The sequence below is a fragment of the Elaeis guineensis genome, chromosome 9 (genome assembly GCF_000442705.2).
Source record: "Elaeis guineensis isolate ETL-2024a chromosome 9, EG11, whole genome shotgun sequence".
NCBI classification, from domain to species: domain Eukaryota; kingdom Viridiplantae; phylum Streptophyta; class Magnoliopsida; order Arecales; family Arecaceae; genus Elaeis; species Elaeis guineensis.
In genome coordinates this window covers 17883883-17908303 of record NC_026001.2, presented here as the reverse complement: position 1 = coordinate 17908303, position 24421 = coordinate 17883883, and the positions used below count along the sequence as shown (strand labels likewise).

Genomic DNA, 24421 nt, shown 5'->3' with positions numbered 1-24421 from the left:
CCTCCACATCGGAGTCTCATTCAATGGACTCATGGCAAGGAGGGTTCATAGGGCGGTGGCATTGGTCTTCTTGGTGGCAGTCTATTAGGAGTCCACCCACCCCACATCCGCTCCAACCACCCCAAGCTTTCTAACTGATTGGGACACATGAGAATAGAAAAATAGAAAAAAAATAGAGGAATTAAAAAAAAAAATGAAACGACTCAAGAGGGGTTCGAAAAAAAAAAAGAAAATAATATATTGTGGGAACAAAAAAAAATATTATGGAGGTTTCCAATCTTGACATGTGGCATGTTGAGAGATCATTCTATAATTTTATGTATCAACACGAAATATCATCTTTATTATCTATTTATTATTTTACTATTATTTTGTAAATTACGACACTTTCTTTCATTACACTTTTTCTCTCCCTTCTATTTGACATTTTGATCATAAGATTAGAGGTCAGCACTTACTTATCATTTACTTATATAAATTTTTTTATTAAAAATAAAATAAAAGATAATATTTTTTTATTATTTCATAAAAATATTAATTAATTAATTAATTATATATTTTTATAAAAAATAAAATAATACGTGAATCATCATACTTTTAATTCTCAATTTGTCCATCCGTGCTCTATATTTAGTATTGTTGGAACCCTGTACTGGTGAAAATGAGAAGCATCTGACTTATTTTTTATTAATTATTTTTTTAAAAATCTTCTCTTTTATTCTCTTCCAAAAATTTTATATATTTAAAATTTTATTTTAGAGCATAAAATGTGATCTGACTTACCAATCTGAATTTGTATTTAGGCTAAAAATATTCAAATTACAAATAAATTGATCTATTTAATTTATTTAATATTTTGATTGAATTTAAATTTTAGATATTTAATCTATGTAATTTATTTATTATATTTAATATTCGAGATAAATCATATAATTTATTTAATCTATTTAAATTATTCAAGGCATATTTAACTTCTCTAAAATCTCCTTAATCTATTTTGATCAGTTTAATCTGATTGACTTAATCCTATTTAATCTATTTATTTTATTTAATAAATAGATTATAAATCAGATAATCTGTTTAACCCGTTTAAAAAATAGTTTGGGTTCGGGTTGGATAAATTTTTGATATCTGACCCGATCCGAGCCACCTTTGAGGTGAAAACGGGAAGCACCCGATTCGTTTGGTTTAATCGAAAACGCCATTAAAAAAAAAAAAAAAAAAAAAAAAATCCCCTCTCTTGTTCTCTTCCGAAGATCGCAATATATAGAACCTCATTCGGGATTAAGCAAGTGCAAGAGGACTCGCTGGCCGTCGATCTTTGAGGCATGGCGACCGGGGATCCTGTAGCCTTCGACCTCGTCGACTTCCTCAATGCTTCGCCCACTGCTTTCCACGCCGTCGGTAATTAATCTCTCATTCCCTTCACTTTCAACTGCGCTCTCAAAAATTCGATCTTTAGGTTTTAGGCGAAGGTTTTATAAGGTGGGAATTTATTTTGGAAGTAAATAACTTTGTAGATGAGGCGAAAAAGCGTCTGAAACAAGCTAGATTCAATCAGATATCGGAGAGGGAGGATTGGGTGCTGGAATCCGGGAAGAAGTATTTCTTTACGAGGAACTACTCCACCATTGTCGCCTTTGCTATTGGAAAGAAGTGAGTTCACCTTATGCTCTTGTTATTTTCTTTAAGAGGAGGGTTTAGAGAGGAAGAAAGGATTTTGTTCGCAATTTTTGGTAAAACTTGTCATGGTTTTGTTTGGATTGTGAGAAAGGAAGGTTTTTGCAATTCCAGCTCTTGCTATTTCTTTCTTTGGAGGGTTTAAAACTCAAGAAAGGATTTTGATGGCGATTTTTGGGAAGTTATTATGATTCTGTTTGGATTATAAGAAAGGAACGGTTTTTTCTGTGATTCTAGCTGTTGTTATTTCTTCTTTATGAGGAGGATTTAAAGCAAAAAAAAAAAAAAAAGAAATTGATTGCGATTTTTGGTGAAAGTTATGTTGATTGTTTTTGGATTACAAGAAAAAAGTTTTTTTTTGTGTAATTCTAGGATTTAAATCGCAAAAAAGATTTTGATTGAGATTTTATGATGATTTTTTTGGATTGTAAGAATGGAAGGCTTTTGTAATTCCAGATATGTTGCTGGGAATGGATTCCACATCATAGGAGCCCACACTGACAGCCCTTGCCTCAAAGTCAAGCCTATCTCGAAGGTATTTGATTCCATGATTTATATTTCTAATTTTTATATGTTGTTCTTTTTTTTAATTTTATTTTTGTGTAAAGTTTACTTTTTTTAATGCCTGTGTTTCGTTAGCATCAAATTTTTCTTCCATTACTCATGAATTTGAATCAGATAACGTTAATTGTTGAAATATATTAAACTAAATATTGAGCCAATAATTGATATTTTTCTCTTGAATAGACATCTATAGTAAAAAGGACAAGAAAGGGCTGACTTTACATCTATAAAGGAGAAAAGGAGAAAAGGTTGTTTACAAAAATGTAGTTAAATTATTAAATAAGTATGTTTTCATGTTTTTTTCAGGTAACAAAAGGAGGATACCTTGAGGTTGGCGTCCAGACATATGGAGGTGGATTGTGGCACACTTGGTTTGACCGTGACTTAACCCTGGCTGGTAGGGTGATGATAAAAGAAGTAAAGGATGGCTCAGTCTCCTACTTGCATAAACTTGTCAGGATTGAGGAGCCCATCATGCGTATTCCTACCCTGGCTATTCATCTAGATAGGTTGGTTTTATAATTTGAAGTTTGTACTGAATTCTAAGTTCTAACCGTCAGCTTGCATTTATGACTTTCATGCTGGCCATTAGCTTCTGCTTTGTGTACGTGACTAAATGCTTCACATGGATATTCTGAACTATTGCATGGTTGTCTGTGAATCAATATTTCTACCATGTGATCAAAGCACCTGCCAGTTTTGGACTTTTAGGGGTAATTTTTTGGCGATCTAACATTGCATAGATGATGTTTTGTATGACTGTTTAAGCTGAGGAAATGTACAATGTAACTGTTAGAAATTAATTTTTCCCTACAGTTAACGGTAGCATTTTGAGAGTAAAACATGTCTAATGTTATCATTTCTTCAGGATGGTGATTTAGCTGTTGTTTTCTATGTCTGGCCACAGGGGCGTTTCAGAAGGCTTCAAAGTTAATACACACAATCATCTAGTCCCTGTGCTGGCAACATCAATTAAGGTGATTTTAATTTTCTTCATCATTTTATGCAGATTATTTTTGAATAGTATGCATGAATATCTCTCTGCATGATTGTAAAAATTCCAATGTTTCATCTAATTTTCAGATTTTGTTGACAGCAGACTATGCTTTCTATTGGATAACCATTAACATGGTGCTGCCCTTGGTAGCAGGAAATTTCTATCTAGGGTAACGTACTTTTTTTGAAAACTCCTTGGAAGCTTGAACCTATACCCATTTCCTAAATGCTTCCTTGCTTCAAGAGTTTTTAAAATGCCCACTTTCTTGCACCTGCACCAGTACTCGCTCCTATAGCCATACCAATTCCTAATTTCGGCAACCAAGGTGCTGCCTTGCTATTCAACAGAAATATGAAGCCATGTACATTTTGATGACACAAGTTTATATTTTTCTGCCAATAGTTGTTAGCTTAGCTGATTGGCACACCTTTGAGGAGGTCCAGGGTTCAAGCCCACACCCTGGTGGTATCACATTACCACTATATTATTCTGAATGTTTTATTCTGCTTATATAATCTACCTATTATTGTTTCGCTTTTGTTTTGTACCCGATACTATCCATGTTCTTCTATAGTGCAGAGGTTTAGATGTTGCATATTTTCTGGCACCCATATGAACACCCATATGAGTGAAACATGTTGCATTGTGAAAGAGAATGCTAGTTATGCAGAAGCAGAAACTATACTCAAAGAATCTAATGTTTTCCTTTATTCTCTTATTTTTCCTAAAAAAACTTAGTTAAACATCTTTAAAGGGCGCCATTGCAAGGCTTGTGAAGGGTCAGATGTAGGTAGCCTTACCCCTACATCTTGAGAGGTTGTTTTCATGTTTTGAACATATGACAACTAGGTCACGGTGGAGCAATCTTTTCATTGTGCCAAGGCCCATCCTCTAGTTGAACATCTTTAAGAAGGAAAAAAAAAAAACAATTTATGAATGTTTTGGATATAGTTTAAATAGAGAACCTTGGCTTAATATGGATTTATATTTCAATGGACTGATTGCGACTATAAAACCACTTTATTTGGGCTAAGTTTTTAAGCTTATTTTGGTTTTCCGACGATTATGTCTATTTATCAAATACAATCCATCCTTTTTTCAAATTGGTCTATGTCCTAGTGATTGCAAACTTTATATGTTAGGGGGTTCTGGTTTGGAGCTTTCAAGTGTTGTTTCGCATGTGTTTGACCCAAATGATTCTAATTGGTGGTAGTCCCACTTATTGTATGGATATCTCTCAGTGATAATACGAACAAAAAATTACATTTGAATTGTGACACACACACGCACATATAGAGTTGGATTGCATACTACATATTAAATTTCTAGTAAAAATTTTAATGCTCTTAAAAAATCAATAATGACCCATTAAACTTGAAATCCACACCATTATTTATGTGGCACCACTAAAAAATGTGTAGAAACTGATTATGTGTATTGGAAGTTTGGAACTTTCCAACCTAATATATGGCTATAAGAGTATGACATGATGTTCAACATGATTCAAGTATCAAAACCTATTGAATCCTAGTAGATATGTTCTTTTTGATGCATAGGTCACGATCGATTGTGTGATATTTTTTTTTTTCAATTTTAGTCATGTATTGTGGTGCACAACTTTAGTTGGTGCCATCTTAATTTGCCCTCGTTGATGTATAGGCAGGAGATCACCAAAAGTTTTTTAAAAAAAAAAAAAAATTTCTAGACATTTAGCGATGTAGATCATGAACAATGTTATAGAACTTCAATTTTCATGGCTAGTAATTGATTCTGAATCATTAAATCTTTTGCTTCTCGTCATTTAGTATTTTTATTGTAGATCATGACTAACAGTGTCAGAATTTAATTCGTATGGTTCATCATATTTTACAACTATTAAATCTTCTATCAAAGAATAAAAGCTTATGTTTAAGTCATATATGTGTTGTATATATGCCATAATCATACTATACAATCTTATCTCCAACTATTTCAGGTTGGCTTTATAGATCCTCATTTACTGAGGTTTCCTATCTAGGGCCATCTTTATGTTTTTTTTTATTTTCAAACTTTTCCATATCTTTACTCATGACTTCCATCCATGTTACGTTGTGTTTTCTCCTTCTCTTGGATCCTTCAACACAAGTTAAAGTACCTGTCCTCATTGAATCTCCCTCAAATCTTTGTGGTGCATGCTTATGCTATTTCAATTGATTTTTTGTCACTTGGTCCCAACATTCCGGGCCATACAAAATTGCATACCTTGTATAATATTTATTCTTAAGTCTTAAGATATGCATCAATTAAGTAATACTCTAGAGGTGCCTCTCCACTTTATCGAACCAGCTCCAAAATTTATACGTGTCTTCACCTATTGCCCCATTATTTTTGGCTACTAGAACTCATAATGCAACTGATCACATTTTGATATTTCTTGTCTATTAATTTTAATTGGGACCTTATGCTTATCTCAATTTTCATTAAAATTACATTTCATATAGTTTGACTTCGTTCTACTAACTTATATGCTCTTATAGATTCTCATATTATATATTTTGAGTTTCTGAGAAACACTTTTACAAGTTTCTAGTATCTAGCACTTGGAGAATAATCATTTGGTCTCAATGCAGTTCATAACAAAAAATGCAATGTAAATATAACTGTTTTAGTTATCTATATAATAAAATGATACTGAAATTATATGCTCTACAAACTACATATGAAGATACATTCCTCTTTTATTTCCTAGTATTATCATGATGAAATTATTTGTAAGTTCCATAATTCTCTTATTATTGTTAATTAGTAAAGGATATGAACTTGTCAAGGATTGCCGAAATGGTATCGAATGCTGTACTGGTTGGTGACTAGTATGGTATAGTATCAGTATGTACCATACTGACACACAAAAAGCTGTGTTATATTGGTTTGGTACCGGAATACTTATTTTTCAATTATTTTTGTTTGAAGGGATTGTTTAATACTATTTTGATGTTTTTTAATGATTGTGGTTGTTTGTATTATGATTGTCATTTTAATGTTTTCAATGTCATATTGGTCTTGATAGATCATATGATTGATTACTAAATCTGATTATAATAATGCATGAGCACATATATTTAAAACACATATTAAATTGATTTGAAGTACAAAACATGTACCTACATCTAGCTCCTCATATAGAGTCTATATCACTCATGGATAGTGGGATCCTACTTGTAGTATGGACCTAAGATCTAACTCCAACCTAGATAATATGCCCATCCTACATCCCATAATCTGATCCTCTTAAATAGCCACCCTAAAACTGATCCATTGTTTGATAGTGGTTTGGCCATCCTATTTGAAGGAAGATTAGGCAGTGAAATGTAACCCATAACATGTTTGAGATTGTGTAGGATAGTAGCTGTTCGAATATGATGTCTCAAACATGGGATATCCATGGGGTTTTTATCATGAATGTACGGAAGAGGACCCCGTATATGATTCAGATCTAGATACGTTTGGAGACCTTACTCCGCATGGTACATCATCTGTAATAGTAGTATCGTGTACAGGACTACCTTGAGAGACTTGTCTCTTATATGCAATTATATCCTCACGAGCTCTAGATCGTGCACCTTGGGTTGTATCCTATATTGTATGAGCGAACTACGACTCAACAACAATCAAAATCATAGAGTTGAGTCGTACACACCCACGCCATGTCCACTGCTACCTCTCTAGCCACCAGATGTATCATTACTTGAACTGTCATTATCGTCATCGCTTGTATCATGAGATGAGCTGGACAACCAATCACTTGAGGTATTATTAGTCTCAAAATTTGAATGAACAAGCTCCTCATCCACTCTCTCCCATGGATCAACTATTCTCTTTCCCTTCTCTTTCTTGCTAATCTGAGGAATTGCTTTCTTTCCTTGGATGCCCTTGTTTGCCTAGCTTTGCTGGGTGGCTTGACTAGGCCTGCCACCCTAATATGCCTTACCTCCTTGATTAGATGGGTATCATGGTGACCTCTTTTTAGCATTTCTTTATTAAATCTGTGGAAGGATATCTCAAACATAAAGCCTTGTGATGATGATTGGCTCCTCCTGACCTCTTGGTTGCTTGGTTGATTGTGAATGGTTTGTCTTTTGCCCATAATTCTACATCCATCCTAGGTCTCTCTTGCTATTAAACTATAGAGGTGATCTTGACTCTTTTAGATATGGCTGCCCTATGGTCCTCAAGCCAACCAATCATTGGATCCTCCTTGTCATAGACAAAAACATTGTGAAGTGGATCGTTATGCTTTAGGTCCACCTCCTCTTGGATGTGCTTCAATCTGAGTCTTAAATTGTAGTGGATATATATCAAGTTGTTTCAGTGCTTTTGTGTCAACCAATTCCTCTGCGGTGAATTAGGGCGAAGGTTATCTAGTTATGCTCGTAGCTACTAGAGGAGATAGTCTACAAGAGGATCCACATCGCTAACCTCCTTTAGGTTTTTTGATGATAGCTCGAAGCAGAACCATCGTTCAGCTATAGATGCAATCATGTAAATTGCACATCAAGCACTATTTATCATAAAATATTAGATCAATTTTAGTCTATGTCCAAAAGTAGTTGGATTCATGCTATTTTTGCTTACTGTAGCTACCCTCTCTTTAAAGCTATGGGAGCCCTCTTCTCCCTAAAAATCAATTAAAAAAAAGAGAGAAAAAGGTAGAGAAGGCATGTAGGCTTTCTATGCATCAGCTTAGGCGGTTGGAGACTTGTGTCGAGTTGATTGCTTGAAATCAAGGATTCAGGTCTCAGCGAGACATCTTATGGGACATCGGAATGGGGTACCATCCTATGTGTTGGGGGCCGTCCCGACATCCCGATTGGGACGTCTTGGGGCATCCCTTGTTCCAAGTATTGGGACGGGGTGGGTGGTGGTGCGTCTGAAAATCGGGACAGCCCCATCCCATAAGATTTAAAATCTTGTTGGAAACAACCTGATAATCAATCGATATGGGTCAGTATGTCTCGAATTAGATAGTTCGGGTTGGTTGGACATTCCTTGGATCTAATCATACAAAATTGTTGAATAAATTCATCCCAGATTTCACAAAAAAGAGTTTCGGTTGTGAACAGTTATTTCAAACTTTGTTTCTCTAATACTATGCCTTTTTATCTTCTTCTAACTTGTTGAGTTATGAGTGTTATACATGTTTCAACACTCATATTCTCCATAACTTGTAGGATTCTTGTTGATCCAGCTAAACAAAAAGTCCTAGTTGTTGAAAGTAAACAAGAATAGTACGAACTAGATCTCAAAAAATCTGATGCTAAATCTTGGTTTTTAAAACATATTTAAGAAAAGTTGACATGCTTGAGGAACATTATCATGAGATAAGGGTCCATATGATCTGTAATGAATCAATAGCATCTATGAGACATGCTTTTCTACCTCTTATCTTCTAGACACTACATTATATTTAATAAATGTTAATGTGCTTGAGGAACATTCAAAACATAGGCATAGATATCCTTGCATAGGGTCCGTGCAATCTGTAATGATTATTTATGAGGCATGTTCCTTTTGTGGTTCAATTATATATTTGCGGTGGCACAGTTTGTGTTAATGCTTCTCATGTCATATGTAAAACTTTTTTTGGCCTTTGATATAGTGCTTATACTAGAAAAGTACGAGCTTTTCGTTTTCTGTGCAATAATACAAAGCTTATGGTTCTACATGTTTTCAGACACATTTAGATCCATAGTTTCTATTTTTTGTAGTCCCAAGCAGCACCATAATCATATCATCCAAGCAAAAAATGTGTGCCTAATACTGCATGTCTTTGATCAGGTAGTTTAATTGTGTGGCTGCAAGCGTGCACCCATTTGTGACGTGAAGGTGCATTCACTATTAAAGCAAAGCTAACCGTCTTTCCTTGTTAATCTATGTAAACTAACGATGTTTTGGGATCTATGGTGAACAATGAAGTAGTGTACAACCAAGGAAAGATCTTTGTGAAAGTTGTTTTGATGGTATCTTGTTGACATTTCATACCCCTCTGTAACCGAATTCATGAATCATGAAATATGTTGAATGATGTCTGTCATGACGGTGCCTTTTAGCTTAGAGTTTGTTAGCATACATGTTTTGTGTTTGTTTACTTAATGATGGAACAGATCAACAAAGGTGGTCCAATGCTTTGCCTTCAATCAGGCCATTCTAGCTTATGTTGTGCAAATTATGGACTACTGCACCGCCTCAAACCACCTGGTTCGGGGACTCACCGTACCTTACCGGGTTGGAACCGGTAGAAACTCATATTGGATTTATGTAAGCTCCATACTACCCCATACAGAGGTGTGTACCACTGCGTACAAAGGCGTACTAAGATAAAAAGTGAGAAAATGGTTTGAGAGTTGTTTTGATACGGGGTGTGTACCATATCATACTGACTTGTACATGACCAAATTGGTAATGTATTGGTATGTTTCCTAGCATCGAGATTGTGGACCTTGGTGTATATTCTTATTTTTCATTTTCATGAATCCTTTTTGTCTTTATTCTTACCATCACTTAATTATCTTAATTCTCTTCTTAATATCTGTTGGAAGTCTCCTGCTTTTCCGGTGATCCACATTCTACCTTACTACACGTGCCCCTATCTGGTGCTATGACTAAACTTTCATTTAGTGGAGTTGCTAGCATTTATGTATTTCACCTTATTTTGCAATAAATGTTGCTGCATCACTCCAATTCTTAGTACAATCTAATCAGGATGCATCATGAAAGCAACTTGTACTATATAGAAACTTGTAAGCTCATGGATGCATAGGACATGAACAAGGGTACATTTAACCTTCTACAGAAACTTTCATAGACCATGAGAAGTATAACACCATATTATTTTGCTGCATGCTGAGCCTTTTAATACTCAATAATCAGTACATTTTTCTTGCTATGGCTAACCTTGGTAATGATCCTTAATTGCGAGAATTAACTTGCCTAGTTTTCAAACTTGGGGCATGAGCCAATGCAGATCTTTGATATTCTGAGAAAACTAGAATTTAGGAAAATATGCTAGATCATCACCCCCCCACCCCCGCATGTATTTTTCCATTATAATTCATATCAAATCCAATAATGGGTTAATAATTTGTACTTTGATAGTTATTTTTGAAATGCATCTATAAAAGTATTCCTGGCAAATTGGCAATTTTTTAGCCTTCATCAATAAGCATTTGCAATATTGCAGCTTCAGTTAATAATCATTTGGAAACTGTACAGTAGCTGGAAAAGGAAAATGTGTGTATATGTGGTATGCCTGAGATTGCGGGACAATTTATTTTATTTTAGTTGTCATATACAGATCAGCTACCAGTTATCTTTATTGACGTTGTCTGCAGGGTGAAATTCAGAAACTGGCAGGAGAAAATGGTCCTGTTGAATCAAATGAGAAAAGGAATATTGATAAGAAAAAACATCACCCAGTATTACTTCAGGTACAAAGACTTTATAGTAGTGTTATCTTCTATTTATGGGGTCTGCTTCTCAGTTTGTGTAGCTCTTTTAGATCACTTGAAATTTACCTGACCAGAATGTATCACGGTATTACCCTTTTTTTTTTTTTTTTTTGTATCACCTTGTTGCTTAACATGTGCATTTCAATTGTTGCAGCTGATTGCTAATCAGGCTTGCTGTGAACCAGATGAAATATGTGACTTTGAGCTGCAAGTTTGTGATACTCAACCAAGTCTTGTAGGTGGTGCTATGAAAGAGTTCGTATTCTCGGGAAGGCTCGACAACCTGTGCATGTCATTTTGCTCATTACAGGTATGTGTTCTTTTGGTATGTGAATTCTTGTATAATAGAGAAGGATTCTTGTATGTTTCTCTATAATGTTTTCTTCCAGAATATGGCCTAGTTGTTTACGACCTTGTTGGTTAGATACTTCATCTCATAATTATAATAATTCTAAAATGTTGACAATTTTTGATGCTTGGATGGGTACTATAAATGTGATATGTCTTGTTATTTGAGAATTGATTGTGCTGAGAGAATTAATCTGAGTTTTAATCTGTCCTAGATGCTCATGTTATATAAATCTTCCATGCAGGAATAAAAGCAATAAATAGGCTTAATTGCTCCATGCCTATTTACTGAAGTGAACAACTGTGTAAAGATGTTATATAAATTTTCCATGCAGGAATACGAACAATAAGTAGGCTTTTTTGCTCCTTGCCTATTTATTGAAGTGAGCAATTGTGTAAAGGTAATACGAACATTCTGAAATAGGTTTGTCAGAAGAAAGGTAAGATATGACACCACTATTAACGTGTTTAAATAAGTTGTTTATAAGGTGCTAATTTGGATAATGAAGAATGTGCAAAGAAAGACAGGTATTTTAAGTGGGTATATCCATCAATTTTTGATACACTCGCATGTCAATCAAGTACAAGCAGGACAACTTCTTGTAGATAGCTGTAGCGATTCTAGTTAGAGTGTGACTGCATTAGCATTCGCTATTTCATCCAGTTCTTATAATAGAAGTGTGAATCATTCATTTATAAAACATATAATGTTATAATTCTGGAATGTATACAGTCTCACAGAAAATTAAAACAGAAAAAAAAAAAAACTAAGAAGAAATGTTATTTAGAAAGATTGTAATGTAGCTTATTTCGCCTCATACATTGAGAATGCTTTGAGGCTCATTAATGGCTATAGGACATGATAGTAAAGAGGATCACATGAAGAGCACCACATGTGGCTGAAAATTAAATCGGGATTTGATCAATCCAAAACCAATGAAAAGTAAAGGATGAGTTTTCTTAGAAAATTGCATGGCATTGTTGCTTGTAGACTCAATCTTCCTAAGCCGATCTACTATGATATCTTGATTGCCAAATCGACCCGAATTGAGTAGTTTAGCCTAAATCGAACCGATAGATTGGGATGGTTTGGCAATGCGGGCTGCTTCAGGTTATAATTGCATTGTGCCTGATGGGTTCTCCTTTGCTTGCTGCCCTAACTTGCACGCTCTCTCTCTTTTTGATGTCGACCAACACTGTTCAAGCGTTCTAGTTGCTACTGCCGAGGTAAGCCCCTCCTCTCTCTCCTCTCCCCTACCCCTTCTCCTTCTCCCCCTCTCCATAAGTGCTCCCTCACCCTCTTCTTCCTTCTCCTCTTCTCCCCTACCCCTCTCTCTCTCTCTCTCCACCCCCTCCCTCTTCTCTCTCTCTCACCCCCCTCTTTATCCCTATCCCCGTCTTTGTGGTGCCACCCCCCCTCTCCCCCCTCCCAATCTACCTCTCCTTGGTTGGGTATATGTGAGATCAATATGGTGTATCAGTATTGTATCAAATCGGTCGCCGGCTCGTACATCTTCAATACCAGTCCGGCAAAATTTGGTTGTTGTAAAGTGGCTATTGAAATATTTGGAGTATGAAATTTCTAATGTTACAATTCTTGATCAAGTCCAAGAACAATGTGTACATTGATTACCTTTTTCTTGATAATTTTCATAAAATTTCTAGTCTTAAAGGAAATTCTTTGGCTTGTGCCATTTGTCTTAAGGCTTAAACTCCATCTTATTGAGGGTAATACTTTGCTATGCACCTCTACCCTTGTGAGCTCTGCTTAGGAAGAAAATTCACAAATGCAAAATATTGTGATCAATGTCTGTAGAACTAGTATTGAGAATCATACTTGTATGTTATCGATTCTGTACGAAATGATACATTGTATCGAAACAAGCTTCCAACACTTTTTCTCATTCCCAACCACTAGATTGTCTGAAATCTAGCAGTACAGGTTGGTACGTGGTGGTTCTGCTCGATTCGGATTAGTATGTACTAGTTTGGCTCTTGTACTAAACTGAACCTCGGTACTGTATCGTACCTCACTGGTACAGTACGATATGGTCGGTACAAAATAATAGAGGTCAGTATACGATGGTATGGGTCGATGTGGGAGACCTTGATTGTGATGGAGCTTTTGATGTTTACCCTTTTTTTTGGGGCTATTTCCACAATCTTCTTTCATATTTGTTAATCAAGCCTTTGATAATGCCTTAAATTGAATTGTGTTAGCAATGCAATAATGTGTGGTATATGCTAATTCCTTCTAGAAACGTGTTTTTACTAATTCTTCGGCTTGTATATGTTTCTAACACATTTACCATATTCATCTAGTTTTTTGTAATGAGATTCCAATTTCTCAGCAATGGATATACTTCTCATGCATGTTTTCCTATAAATGTTGAATTGGAAGTGGGTTGTCTTTCAACCATAATTTATTGTGCCCAAACACTTGTAATATAACAAATAGCCTTAATAGGACTGACCACTTGGTGTATGTTAGGGGCAAATAATATTACACTGGTTAGTGGAATCAGGAACTTTAATTAACTTTTATAGGATAATGTAATAAATCCTTTGGAAATAGTCAGAAAATTACTCAAAATGGATATCAGTATAAAATTGATGATTAAGAGATAATGCAAAGCGTAATGTGATAATCCTTCGTTGACTTTTATTCTCTAAAACATGATGAAACAAGAGTTTTGTTATGCCTTTGATGTTAATTGAAATTTCCTATGAATAGAGAGCCCACTAAAAAGAATTGTGTAAATTAAAAGTTAAATGCACTGTAGGGGCTGGCTGATGTTTAGTGTGACAAGTGCATGACCATAGGGATCAAACAGCGCTGATGACAGCTTCAACATGTTGGAGGGTTGAGATCTTATAACGTTACAATTTATCTTTTAAAAAGTTGAAGCAGCTCTCTGAATAGAGTATATGAGCCTACATAGTTCATTCGACAAACTAGACAAATTTTGAGTCTGATCTTTATCTAACTGTGGTTGTCTCCATTGTAACACTTCATTTAACTCCCCCCTCCGCATCTCTCTCTCTCTCTCTCTCACTCTCTCTGAGTCTCACAAACACATGCCTGCACAAACATTCCACTAGCCAATTAATGCATCTCACCTATGGATTATTCTCCATGATGTATTCTGCTGTGTAGTGCTCTTAACTTTTAATTGGCTGCCTGAAGTATGTAGTGGATGCTTGCTTGCACAGACATTTTTGAGAGTTCATGGTGTGTGACAAACCGAGATGTGCGGTAGGGAGCAGCAAAGTGAAATGGCAAATGTAGTTGGATGAAGAATATTTCTAAATTTTAAATTTTGCTAGATATGGTTCCCAGATACCATCTGGTTTTTTATAGTTTGTGATGTGCCTTACCATCAAATGGCACAAAGGATTTTCTTTTCTTTTCCTCCCCCTTCCTTCCTTCTTTCTTTCTTTCTGTCTGTGACCATTGCATGAATTCAGTGTTCCATGTGGCTTGGCCTGAGGTACTCAATACCTATCTCTTGTATAGTAGAAGTCTTTAAAGTCTTAATTGGAAAAAATGATCATTGGCTACGTTAGCTACACTTGAGCTTGTTTTACCCTTAAGAGGTCTTGACAAAATCAAGTGTTCATTGTGATTGAAGAGTCTTTTGGTGCATTAACTCTCAGGAGTTTGGACTTTGGAATGGAATTTTCTTTGTTTACTAGGTTTGGAATAGAATAAGTTTATATTAGATCAAACAATTGGTTAATGAATTACTTAGTTGAGAATGGGCGAGAATGGGATAGCTTATGCTGTATACATTAACAAAAATATGATTGTTGTCGTCTGCTCTGCATTCTGACTTGCTTTACTTTTTTCATATTTATCTTATATTTTAATTTTCAGAAATATTACTTAATGATCAATTAAGATTCTAATTCTCTATCTGAATTTCAGGCTTTAATAGAATCGACATCTGCTGAAAGTTCTCTCGATGATGAATCTGGTGTGAGGATGGTGGCATTATTTGATCATGAGGAGGTTGGATCTAACTCAGCTCAAGGAGCTGGTTCTCCTGCCATGTTGGATGCTCTGTCAAGAATAACAAAGTCCTTCAACTCTTCAGATTCCAATGTAGTATTTATTTGCATGTCTCTTTACATCTGAACATATCAGTGCAAACAGATTGTTTCCATGACTTCTATATGACTATATGTATTGTTTGTATTATTTATTTTTGTTGCATTGTTGGCCTATCATTTCCACTGTGTTGGAAACTGAAGGAATCTGACTTTTGAGTTGTATAGCTATGCCTTAGGTATTTGTCAGCTTATTCATATGTGTGAGAATTTGATGCTTAATAATTGCTGCATGTGCATGCACGTGTGCGTGGGGTGTTTGTTTTAGTGTGTTCCTGTGTGTATGCATCATGTGGTCAAAGGCTTTGGAGTTCATAGAGCATAATCAACTTAATAGCCTATGGTCAAAAGTCATCTAACTTGATCACCTATGCTATATGTCATCTACATTATCTGAACTGCTTCTAAATAAAATTCAAATGTCTTGAGAGACATTAATTCTCCCACTGTAAAACAAAATATATATTCGATCAATTATTGGCAGTTGTGCTGAAGTCTCGTCATTAGATGTTTGGTTGGAGTTAAAAATTTTTGGCTGGCAATGTGCATCAGGGGGTGCTTACGAGGTTGTTTACTTGGAAAGCATTGGGACATGTGTCCATAAATTGCTGTCAGCTATCTATGAATTCACGTAGGTACCTATCTAGATGTACATCTTCAACCATCAGAGATCAACAAGATAGTGGCCCAACTTGTACACGAATCCATGTATTATAGATACATGCTTTAATTGGTGCTAAGTACTCATGGATTTGCATATGTGCATATGGACATCTAAGTTTATGCTTTTTGTTTGCATGAATGTCATTTAAAGTTCTCAACATTTTTGTCTAGAGTTTATTAGACAACTGCTTTTTTGAGGAAAAGTTTATTAGAGAACTGCTAAAAGTGGTCCAACTGCTTTTCAGTTGCTTGAGAAGGCAATTCAGAGGAGTTTCCTTGTATCTGCAGACATGGCGCATGCCTTACATCCTAACTATATGGTATGTTCAAAATCTTGAGTTCTTTCATGCTGTTTACTGTTTTCCAGTTTCAATTCTTCCAGACAGGCCTAGGGCATGTTTTATTGTACTGCATGAGAACAAGGCACCCTTCCCCCTCTATTATTTTTTTTGCTTGTCTTCATAGGACAAACACGAGGAAAACCATCAACCTAAATTGCATGGTGGTCTTGTTATTAAGCACAATGCCAATCAGCGTTATGCCACAAATGCCATCACTTCGTTTATATTTCGGGAGATTGCAGAAAGGCATAACTTACCCATTCAGGTCAGTTCACTCTCAAACTTAGGTTAATGCGGTGAAAATCATGAAAAATCTTTGATAAAATAGAGTATCATATATGTTCTTGATTTCTGATGCATGTATATTATCTATATGGTAGATAGTATATTCATCTTATTAAATTGGATTGAGATGGTGCTTAAGATCTAGATATAGTATCAAATTATGCTCATTCATTTTTTTTCTTCACCTAATGCCAAATGCAAATTCGCCTGCTCACTTGACACATGGAGTCCATATTTGGTGCATGCGTACCTCTTCATTCTTGTTCCTAATATCCTTAGCCTCCATATCTATTAGCTGGCAGTGATTAAATGGTATTTGTCTTCCATTAAAAAGCACCATCCTTACAATATTTGTTGGGGTGGGTTAGGAGAGAAGGGGGGATAACTCTCACAATTTTTCTCTAATCTTCATGGTAGGTTTTACATTAAAATAAAATATCACCCGCTTATGCATGTGCCTTAGCTAGGAACAAACAATTGCATTGCTCTAGAAAATCGGTTATTAGAGATTATTAGATATACTCACCTTCAAGGTTTGCAATCTCGGTGCTGAATTCATACTAATTTGATGGTGGTATAGTATTGGTATGCTTGGTAAGAGAGTTGGTTCAGTGTACAAATAATTGGTGCACCCCCAATACAAAGTATCTGTTGGTACCGACATGATACATTTTGCCTGTATGAGATGATATGCATTGGTACTACGGACCCTTTTCTCACCCTCTTTTCAAACTTTTGGGAGATTATCAGCATATTTTCATCTTACATTTCAAATCTTTAAACCTAGCCAAATTTTCCCTAATATCAATGTTCAAGGCTTTAACCATGCTTCTAAACCTTCTACACAAAGCTGAGAATATATTCAGCCTCACATGGTTTTGTTTAACATGATAATGTGGCTTTGGATTGCTTTTCGTCGATTTAAACTATTGTGCTATTCATAAACTTATATATGCTCTCCTCTTCATAATCTCGGTTGACATCAGCTTCCATTTGTTAGACAAGTCAGGTATATTTCCTAATATTCTGATCCATACAGCAATATCACCTTTCTTGCTATCTTTCAGTATTTCTGTTTTGGTGTCAACAGCACATCAACATTTCCATTCATTAGATTCTCAGTGAATTCTATCCATATAATTATGTGAAAGACTTTTGAAAAATGATGAAAAAATTTGCTATGTTTTTTGCACCTCATGTTTTATGGGAATCCTCTTTTTGCTGGAGCCTTGATACGATGGGACACTGTATGCTTGGATAATGTGATGTGAATGAGCTTTGCAATAATAAGATAGTTCTACTAACATTAGCTTATTGATAAGAGGATAATTCTACTAAAACTTTTTTTTTTTGGTAAAATAATTCTTCTAAAACTCAAGAAGGCTTTTTGACACAATGTTGGGGCGCATGTCCACCTTAAAAACAGAGCAGCTTTCAAAGTATAGAGATTCCAGTTCAAGCTCAGATTTGTTTTTCCCGAATTTCTAATTTGGATTTCAATACCTTACTTTAGTTAGTGGACCGAGTAAATCCCTTGCATCATCATGCACTCAGCTGCTGGCCTTTTGAGGAAGGCTTTTTGCCATGACATAAACAATGTTTTACATTGCATCTTTGCCCTTTATACTTGGCCTTGTAATGCCAGTAGATTTCTTTTGCCCTTTTTTCTGAACGTGTTGTTTTAATCTTGCAGGATTTTGTGGTACGTAATGATATGCCCTGTGGTTCAACCATTGGTCCCATACTTGCAAGTGGTGTTGGAATCCGAACAGTTGACGTTGGTGCACCGCAATTATCAATGCACAGCATAAGAGAGATGTGTGCTGTTGATGATGCCAAACATTCCTTTGAACATTTCAAGGCATACTTTGACGAGTTCACCCAGCTGGATGCAAACATAATTGTGGACATGTAATATCTTGTCACTTTCCAGGCTGCTGCAGATGTTTATGAGGTATATCTTTGCTTTGAAGGCAACTGAAAACTTGTAATATTTGAGGCATGATTGCTATTATCTCACTGGGTTGCGTAGAAATCTCCATGTCAGCCCTGCTACTGCTAGACCACTTGCAATGTTCAAACCATTAATCCATGCAATGCATCCCCATTTCTTTGGAAATCCTGTTCTAATAGCTTTTAACTGCCAAATGACCAAAAACAATAAAATGGATAAAAATTATTCTCATTCACTTAATTAATTCAATCTCCCTCCCTCTCTCTCTCTCTAAATCAAAGCCATGCGTCTCAACGTTATATTTCTATGCACGGTTTGACCTGAATTATGTATTTCATCCCGCATTAAGTTTTTATTTGCAAACTCCAATCTACACAAAAAAAAATTGATTGTCCGAAAGTTTGTCAAACATGAACTAAATATGATCGCAGAACTTGGGATTAAAATTTTAAAATCAATTGCTTTTCTGCAATGTACATCCCCACCTATTCTCTATCCCAACGATTACCAGGTTAAAGACATCTAGATACCGTACAAAATAACAAATCAAGTCCAAAATGCTTCATCACCTGCACGAAAAAGGGATTCTGGAAAAATATATGAACTGAATCTGCTTTCTTAAAAAGCGGAAATTTTCATGTCGGAAACTGTTTGATTTTAAACCAAAACCATAATATATACAGAGCTGTTTGCGGGCAGCTGACAAAAACTTTACACAGACGTCAAAATAGACATCCTCCGTCCTGTTCCTGCACACTATGGATTGTTAAACTCCGCTTCAAGTTGAGAGCCAGCTGAGATGATAATGTCACCATGAGGACAGTCCTGCTTAACATCTATACACGCACGGCTCTTTAGGATCTGCAAAAAACAAAGTCAAATTAGTTCAATATGATGTTAAATTTTGACAGAACTGATGTAAGCATTACTAGTATTTTTCTTGAAACAACCAGATTCCTCTATGTTTCGCTGTCTTGAGTGCATGGGTCGAGCTGAAATGTACTACATTTAAGTTACATATCACATTGTAGGGATAAAGCAAAAGAAAGCCAGTATCAAACTTTGGGACGCCAACTACGCCCCCCTGGATCCCATGTCATGGGCTTGGGAGGTCCAGATTTTCAAGGCATGAGATTGAACCTAGCGTCAGTGATCACGTGATCGAGCAAGTCTTCTTATAGAGCTAGTTGAGGTCAGAGATCACGTGATTGAATAATAGGTTAATTGGTTTCTGGTTAAGTGCTCTAACAGTTACAATTGGGCTAGGAAAAGAGTCTGGTTCATTCCAGTCATTATCCCTTCTTCCACATTAATCAATATATTTGTGTGGTTTCCTTGGTGTCCATTTATCTCTCTCCCTTCTAAGTTCTCTTTTAATACTTGAAAGTGAGAGGTTCTACAGCTTGGGAGAAGAGGGGGGGGGGGGAGAGGGGGAGGTTTGGGGTGTAATTGAGTTTAGTCGAGCTCGAGTAAGTCAAGTCGAATAGCTAAAGACTTGAGCTCAACTTGATTCAAAATACTCGGAATCAAAACTCAACTCGAGATCGATTAAGCCTTAATATCTAAGCTCGAGTTTGACTATATCAAAAAAGAAAGAAAAAAAAGCAATACTTAAGAACGACTAAACTTGTCATGAATATCACCCCGAGGTATACTCGAGCTTGAGTCTTGGTCATAATTAAAAAGAATAACACTATATTATATTTTAAGATATTAAACTAATAATATAGTTATAAATAAAATATAATATTATTAAAAATATATATACTCGGCTAGGCTTGTGAGCTTTTGCTACTCGAGCTCGATTAAAAAAAAAAGCTATTCAAGTTACCCGAGCTTTGAGTCAAGCTCGAGTATCTCGCAAGCCATTCAGCTCATTTGCACCCTTATTTAACAGCATTGGCGCCTTTGACTCTTTGAGAAAGGCATCCCTTTAAGCTACTTACATGCCTAAAATTATATGACCTAGAGGCCCCTATTTCATGCATCAAATGCTCAAAAAATATGCATCGTTAATTGTCCAATTTTTTGACTACTTGATGAAAGGCTTGGGGCCTCCAAATCACATGGCTATTGGTGTGCAAGAAACTTAGTGGTAGTAGATCATATATCAAGCAACTTGGATCAGCAATATGAAACCCTCCATTGTCCAACAAGTTCTTAAAGGTTTTTTTTTCCTTTTAAAAAATCATTTGAGAAATTCAGTCAAGAAGTTTATTTTACTGCAAATTCATTTTCTCATAGAGTTCAAAAAATTTAATCTTTTTTGCTTAAAAGGAAAGCTTAATGTCATGAGGATCACAAATCTAAATTTATGAAGTATTGGAAGTATTGGGGTATGATTAGGGGCTGAATATCTGAAGAGGATGTTGTGGAATTTACTTACATGAGGATTTATGTGAAGGCTACAAATATTTATGAGAAGCAATCTAACTCGTTTCAAAAGTTATGCTCTTCAATTCTTGGGAATTCACCAATAAGCCAATTCAGAAGGTCATCAAATGAGGATGTGATCGACAATATAAATGACCCATATGCGACAATTAGTTGGTAGTTTGTTATAATATTTGCATTTCAATTTGCAACTATGCTATCAATTTTTGAGTAAAAATTTTGGTTAATTTTTGATTTCTTATTTGGTGTAGCTTTTATGATACATTTTGAAGCTATTACTCCTATATCCAAGAACAAAAGACTAAGTTGGAATTTCATCAGCAAGAGCCAACATTTGATTTTTTTTTCCCTAAAAAAAAAACTTGATGTTTTGGTGTTATAGAAATTTCTCCACCCACAATATCTTCAACTTTCTAGGAGGTTTGATGACATTCTAACTGTTCCTATTTTCTTTATTTTTGGACATGGAGCACCAACACTACAAAAAAAAAAGTGTTTTTGTGATGAATTTTTAGTGACGAAATAAAATATCGTAACTAAAAGTAAGGTTTTTGCAACAAATTATAATTTTGTTGCAAAAAGTCAATTTTTTGTGATGAAATCTCTTTTTGTTACTACAGACTTGAGTTATTGCGACAAAATAACAAATTTGTCACAAAAAATCCTCCCACCAATTCATAATTTTTCGGATTTTTGCACCAAACATATTTGTGACAAAAATAATGTATTTGTGACAACATATTTGTCACTAAAAATTGTCAATTTGTGACAAAAAAAATTTATCACAAATAAAATTTTTCTAAATTTAGTTTTCTATTTATAGCAACAAAATTACTATTGTCACTTTAAGTGAAATTGTTGTGACAAAATATTTTGTCGCAAAAAGTCAAAATCACTATTTAGTTTATTGTGACAAAAGTATTGTATTGCAAAAAATCATTATATTTTTTATATTCTTTTTATGATAAAAATTTGTTCGTTGCAAAAAAATTTAGATTCTCTCCTTTTGTTCTCTTTTTTTTTTAATGTAGTGCAACGAAAATATTTTGTTGCAAATAGTTAATATATTTTTTGTGACAAAGGCTTGATTATTGCAAAAAAAAAAAAATTTCTTCCTATTGTTCTATCTTTTTTTTAAAAATTATTGAGACAAAAATATTTGTTGTAAAAAGTCAATATATTTTTTATGACAAAGGCTTGTTTGTTGCAAAAAATTTAAATTTTTCCTTTTTGTTCCTTCTTTTTTTTTAAATTTATTGCGACGAAAATATTTTATTGCAAAAAGTCAATATATTTTTTATGACAAATGTTTGGTTGTTGCAAAAAAAATAGATTCTCTCTTTTTGTTCCCTCCTTTTTTTAATTTATTATGACAAAAATAATTATTACAAAAAGTCAATATATTTTTTTATGACAAAGGCTTGTTTGTTGTAAAAAAAAATTAGAATCCCTCCTATTGTTCTCTCCTTTTTTAATTTTTTATGATAAAAATTATTTTATCATAAAAAGCTATTATATATTTTTTAAATTTTTTATTGCAAATGGGTTATACAATACATTATCATTTTATTTGCAAAGCATTAAAATGCTGTCATTAAAAAAATATTTAATTTTAAATATTTTGCCATTAACAGTCATTATACATTTTATTTTTTTGAAAAGTTCATTTGCAAAAGTTGTGAAAAAATTAAATGTTAAAACAAGTACCACAAAAAGTTAAGAAAATTCTAATATTGCTTTATGTAATATTTTTGAAGTATTTAAAATTATTTTTTAATATAATACTCTTTTTTCGTTAGATGTGTATGATTTAATTTTTTAAATTTTTGATACCAATTATATAGGATGAAATAAATTTTGTCAAAAAATCAAATGCTACAAAATTTTAGTGGTTTAGCTAAGATCACATTCATCGATTTATTTAATTAGCTGCTTGTCCCCGATCTGGAGATTTTAAAAAAGATAAATGATTTAAATTAATAAGAGAAGATAAATTAAACATAGTTTACGTTATTTAAAAAATTTAAACATAACAAAAGATAAATTAATAAAATTTTAATAATTATTTTATCAAAAATCTTTATTTTTTTCTGTTCTGATTCTGCTTCTTCCGCCTCTCAATTTCCCCTCTCGATGCCCTGAAAACCCAAACCCCTCATTTCTTTCGCCTCTCCATCTCCCCTCCCCACCGCTCCCAAAACCCTATCGCCCTCCTCTTCCTCCCAAAGCTTCGACGAAGAGAAAGCCAAGCTCTGCACCGCCATCAAAATCAGTATGCTCGATCTCCTTCCCTCCCATCTCTCCTTCCCTAAAATGCATTCTTCTCCATTCTATCTCCCTCTAGATGATCATGCCCTCTCACCCGCGCCATCGTCCGCCGCATCCCCCTCCCTCGACCTCTCAATCGTGCTGTCATCTCCCTCACCATGCCCTGCATCTCGCCCACACCACCATTCATCGTGTCCTCCTGGTCGCCCTCCTTCGTGCATCCCTCGACCTCTCAACCACCCTTCGCATCGCCCAGAGCCTCTCTGCCGGCAGTTTATGGCAACTCACTCTGGATCCGGGTGGTCCGACCCCCAGTTTTTCTTTTTCTTTTTTTTATCCAGCCGCCCCCTATCGACAGTTTATGGCGACCCGCACCGGATCTGGGTGGTCTGGTCCCCGATCTTTCTTTGTTTTTTTTTTTAATCCAGCCGCAGACGGACATGTAGACAGCCTTCCTCGCCCATCCCACCCTCCGTCGCATCCCCCTGCTCGCCTGCCTCCACGCCTCCCTCGACCTCCCAACCATCCTTCACCCAGCCCGAAAACCACCTGCTGGCGGTTTAGGCTGGCGTCAGCTTCGGATCCCCTTACTTCGACTGATCACCTACAACCCAAAACCCCGCTCTGGATCCCCCTGCTCCAACTGATCCTCTGGCATTGTTTCTTTTCCCAGTCGCACAGAGACGGTCTGGCTGGTCCCCCTCCTCTGCCACATTGGTTTTATTTTCGATTATTTTTCCAGCCATAGAGGGAGACGATCCGGCTCGTACCCTCCTCTGCCACTTGGCACTATTAGGGTGCCGCTGGGGCGGAGCAGATCCGAGGAAGCCTGGGCAGGGGTGAGGCCAGATTTTTTTCATCGAAGTGCATCATATTAGATTAGTTCTGTTGGTGGGTTTTTTTGTTTTGATTTTTATCTTTTTTTTTTTGGAATGCACAGGTGAATTGTTGCTGTCCACATCTTTTGTAGTAATTGAGAGGATTTGATTGTGAAAAAATATTAATAGAAGAAGGTGAAGTGCTTATTCATCTTAATGTATGTTCATGTGATTTTTATTTTTTTAATTTTTAATTATACTCTAAAAAAAGGTTTATTATGTGAAATTTTTCTTACAGGATATGGACAAGAGTTGGATTAATGATAATAATATATTATTATTGTAACTTGATTGTGGAAATATAATAATGATGACAATAATATATAATTATTGTATTATAATAATATGTAAAATAACAGTTGTTTCTTTAGGTTGTCGTGAGTTATGGCGGGTTCTTATGTCTTTTCCTGTGCTAGTATTTAATTTTTTTCTTTTATGAAAATATGATATTGAAA

At 35.2% G+C, this 24421-nt stretch overlaps 2 protein-coding genes across 5 annotated transcripts in view; one reads left to right on the top strand and one right to left on the bottom strand.

Moving 5' to 3' along the window:
- Nucleotides 1-1244: 1244 nt before the first annotated feature.
- On the top strand, nucleotides 1245-18591 carry LOC105051391 (probable aspartyl aminopeptidase). The gene is made up of 11 exons (XM_010931824.4): nucleotides 1245-1404; nucleotides 1521-1656; nucleotides 2137-2215; nucleotides 2551-2753; nucleotides 3152-3221; nucleotides 10609-10704; nucleotides 10880-11035; nucleotides 15002-15178; nucleotides 16092-16166; nucleotides 16312-16452; nucleotides 18166-18591. Exons 1-11 carry the CDS (start codon nucleotides 1329-1331, stop codon nucleotides 18385-18387), a joined length of 1431 nt encoding a protein of 476 aa, XP_010930126.1. The 5' UTR covers nucleotides 1245-1328; the 3' UTR covers nucleotides 18388-18591.
- A 435-nt stretch (nucleotides 18592-19026) lies between these two features.
- Nucleotides 19027-24421, bottom strand: part of LOC105051392 (sister chromatid cohesion 1 protein 2) — a 28973-nt gene continuing 23578 nt past the window's right edge. For all 4 annotated transcript variants that reach the window (XM_073243359.1, XM_073243360.1, XM_073243361.1 and 1 more), the window contains one exon: nucleotides 19027-19287. In XM_073243359.1, coding sequence (XP_073099460.1) covers nucleotides 19183-19287 — 105 coding nt within the window. In that variant the 3' untranslated portion in view covers nucleotides 19027-19182. The remainder of the gene's footprint in view (nucleotides 19288-24421) is intronic.

What these genes read in the sequence shown, in the direction of transcription:
- LOC105051391 (XM_010931824.4), top strand. Translation starts at nt 1,329, where the DNA reads ATGGCGACCGGGGATCCTGTAGCCTTCGACCTCGTCGACTTCCTCAAT. An exon ending in AAGTCAAGCCTATCTCGAAG is followed by an intron (nt 2,216 to 2,550) that starts GTATTTGATTCC and finishes TGTTTTTTTCAG; the next exon opens with GTAACAAAAGGAGGATACCT. An exon ending in TCAACTCTTCAGATTCCAAT is followed by an intron (nt 15,179 to 16,091) that starts GTAGTATTTATT and finishes ACTGCTTTTCAG; the next exon opens with TTGCTTGAGAAGGCAATTCA.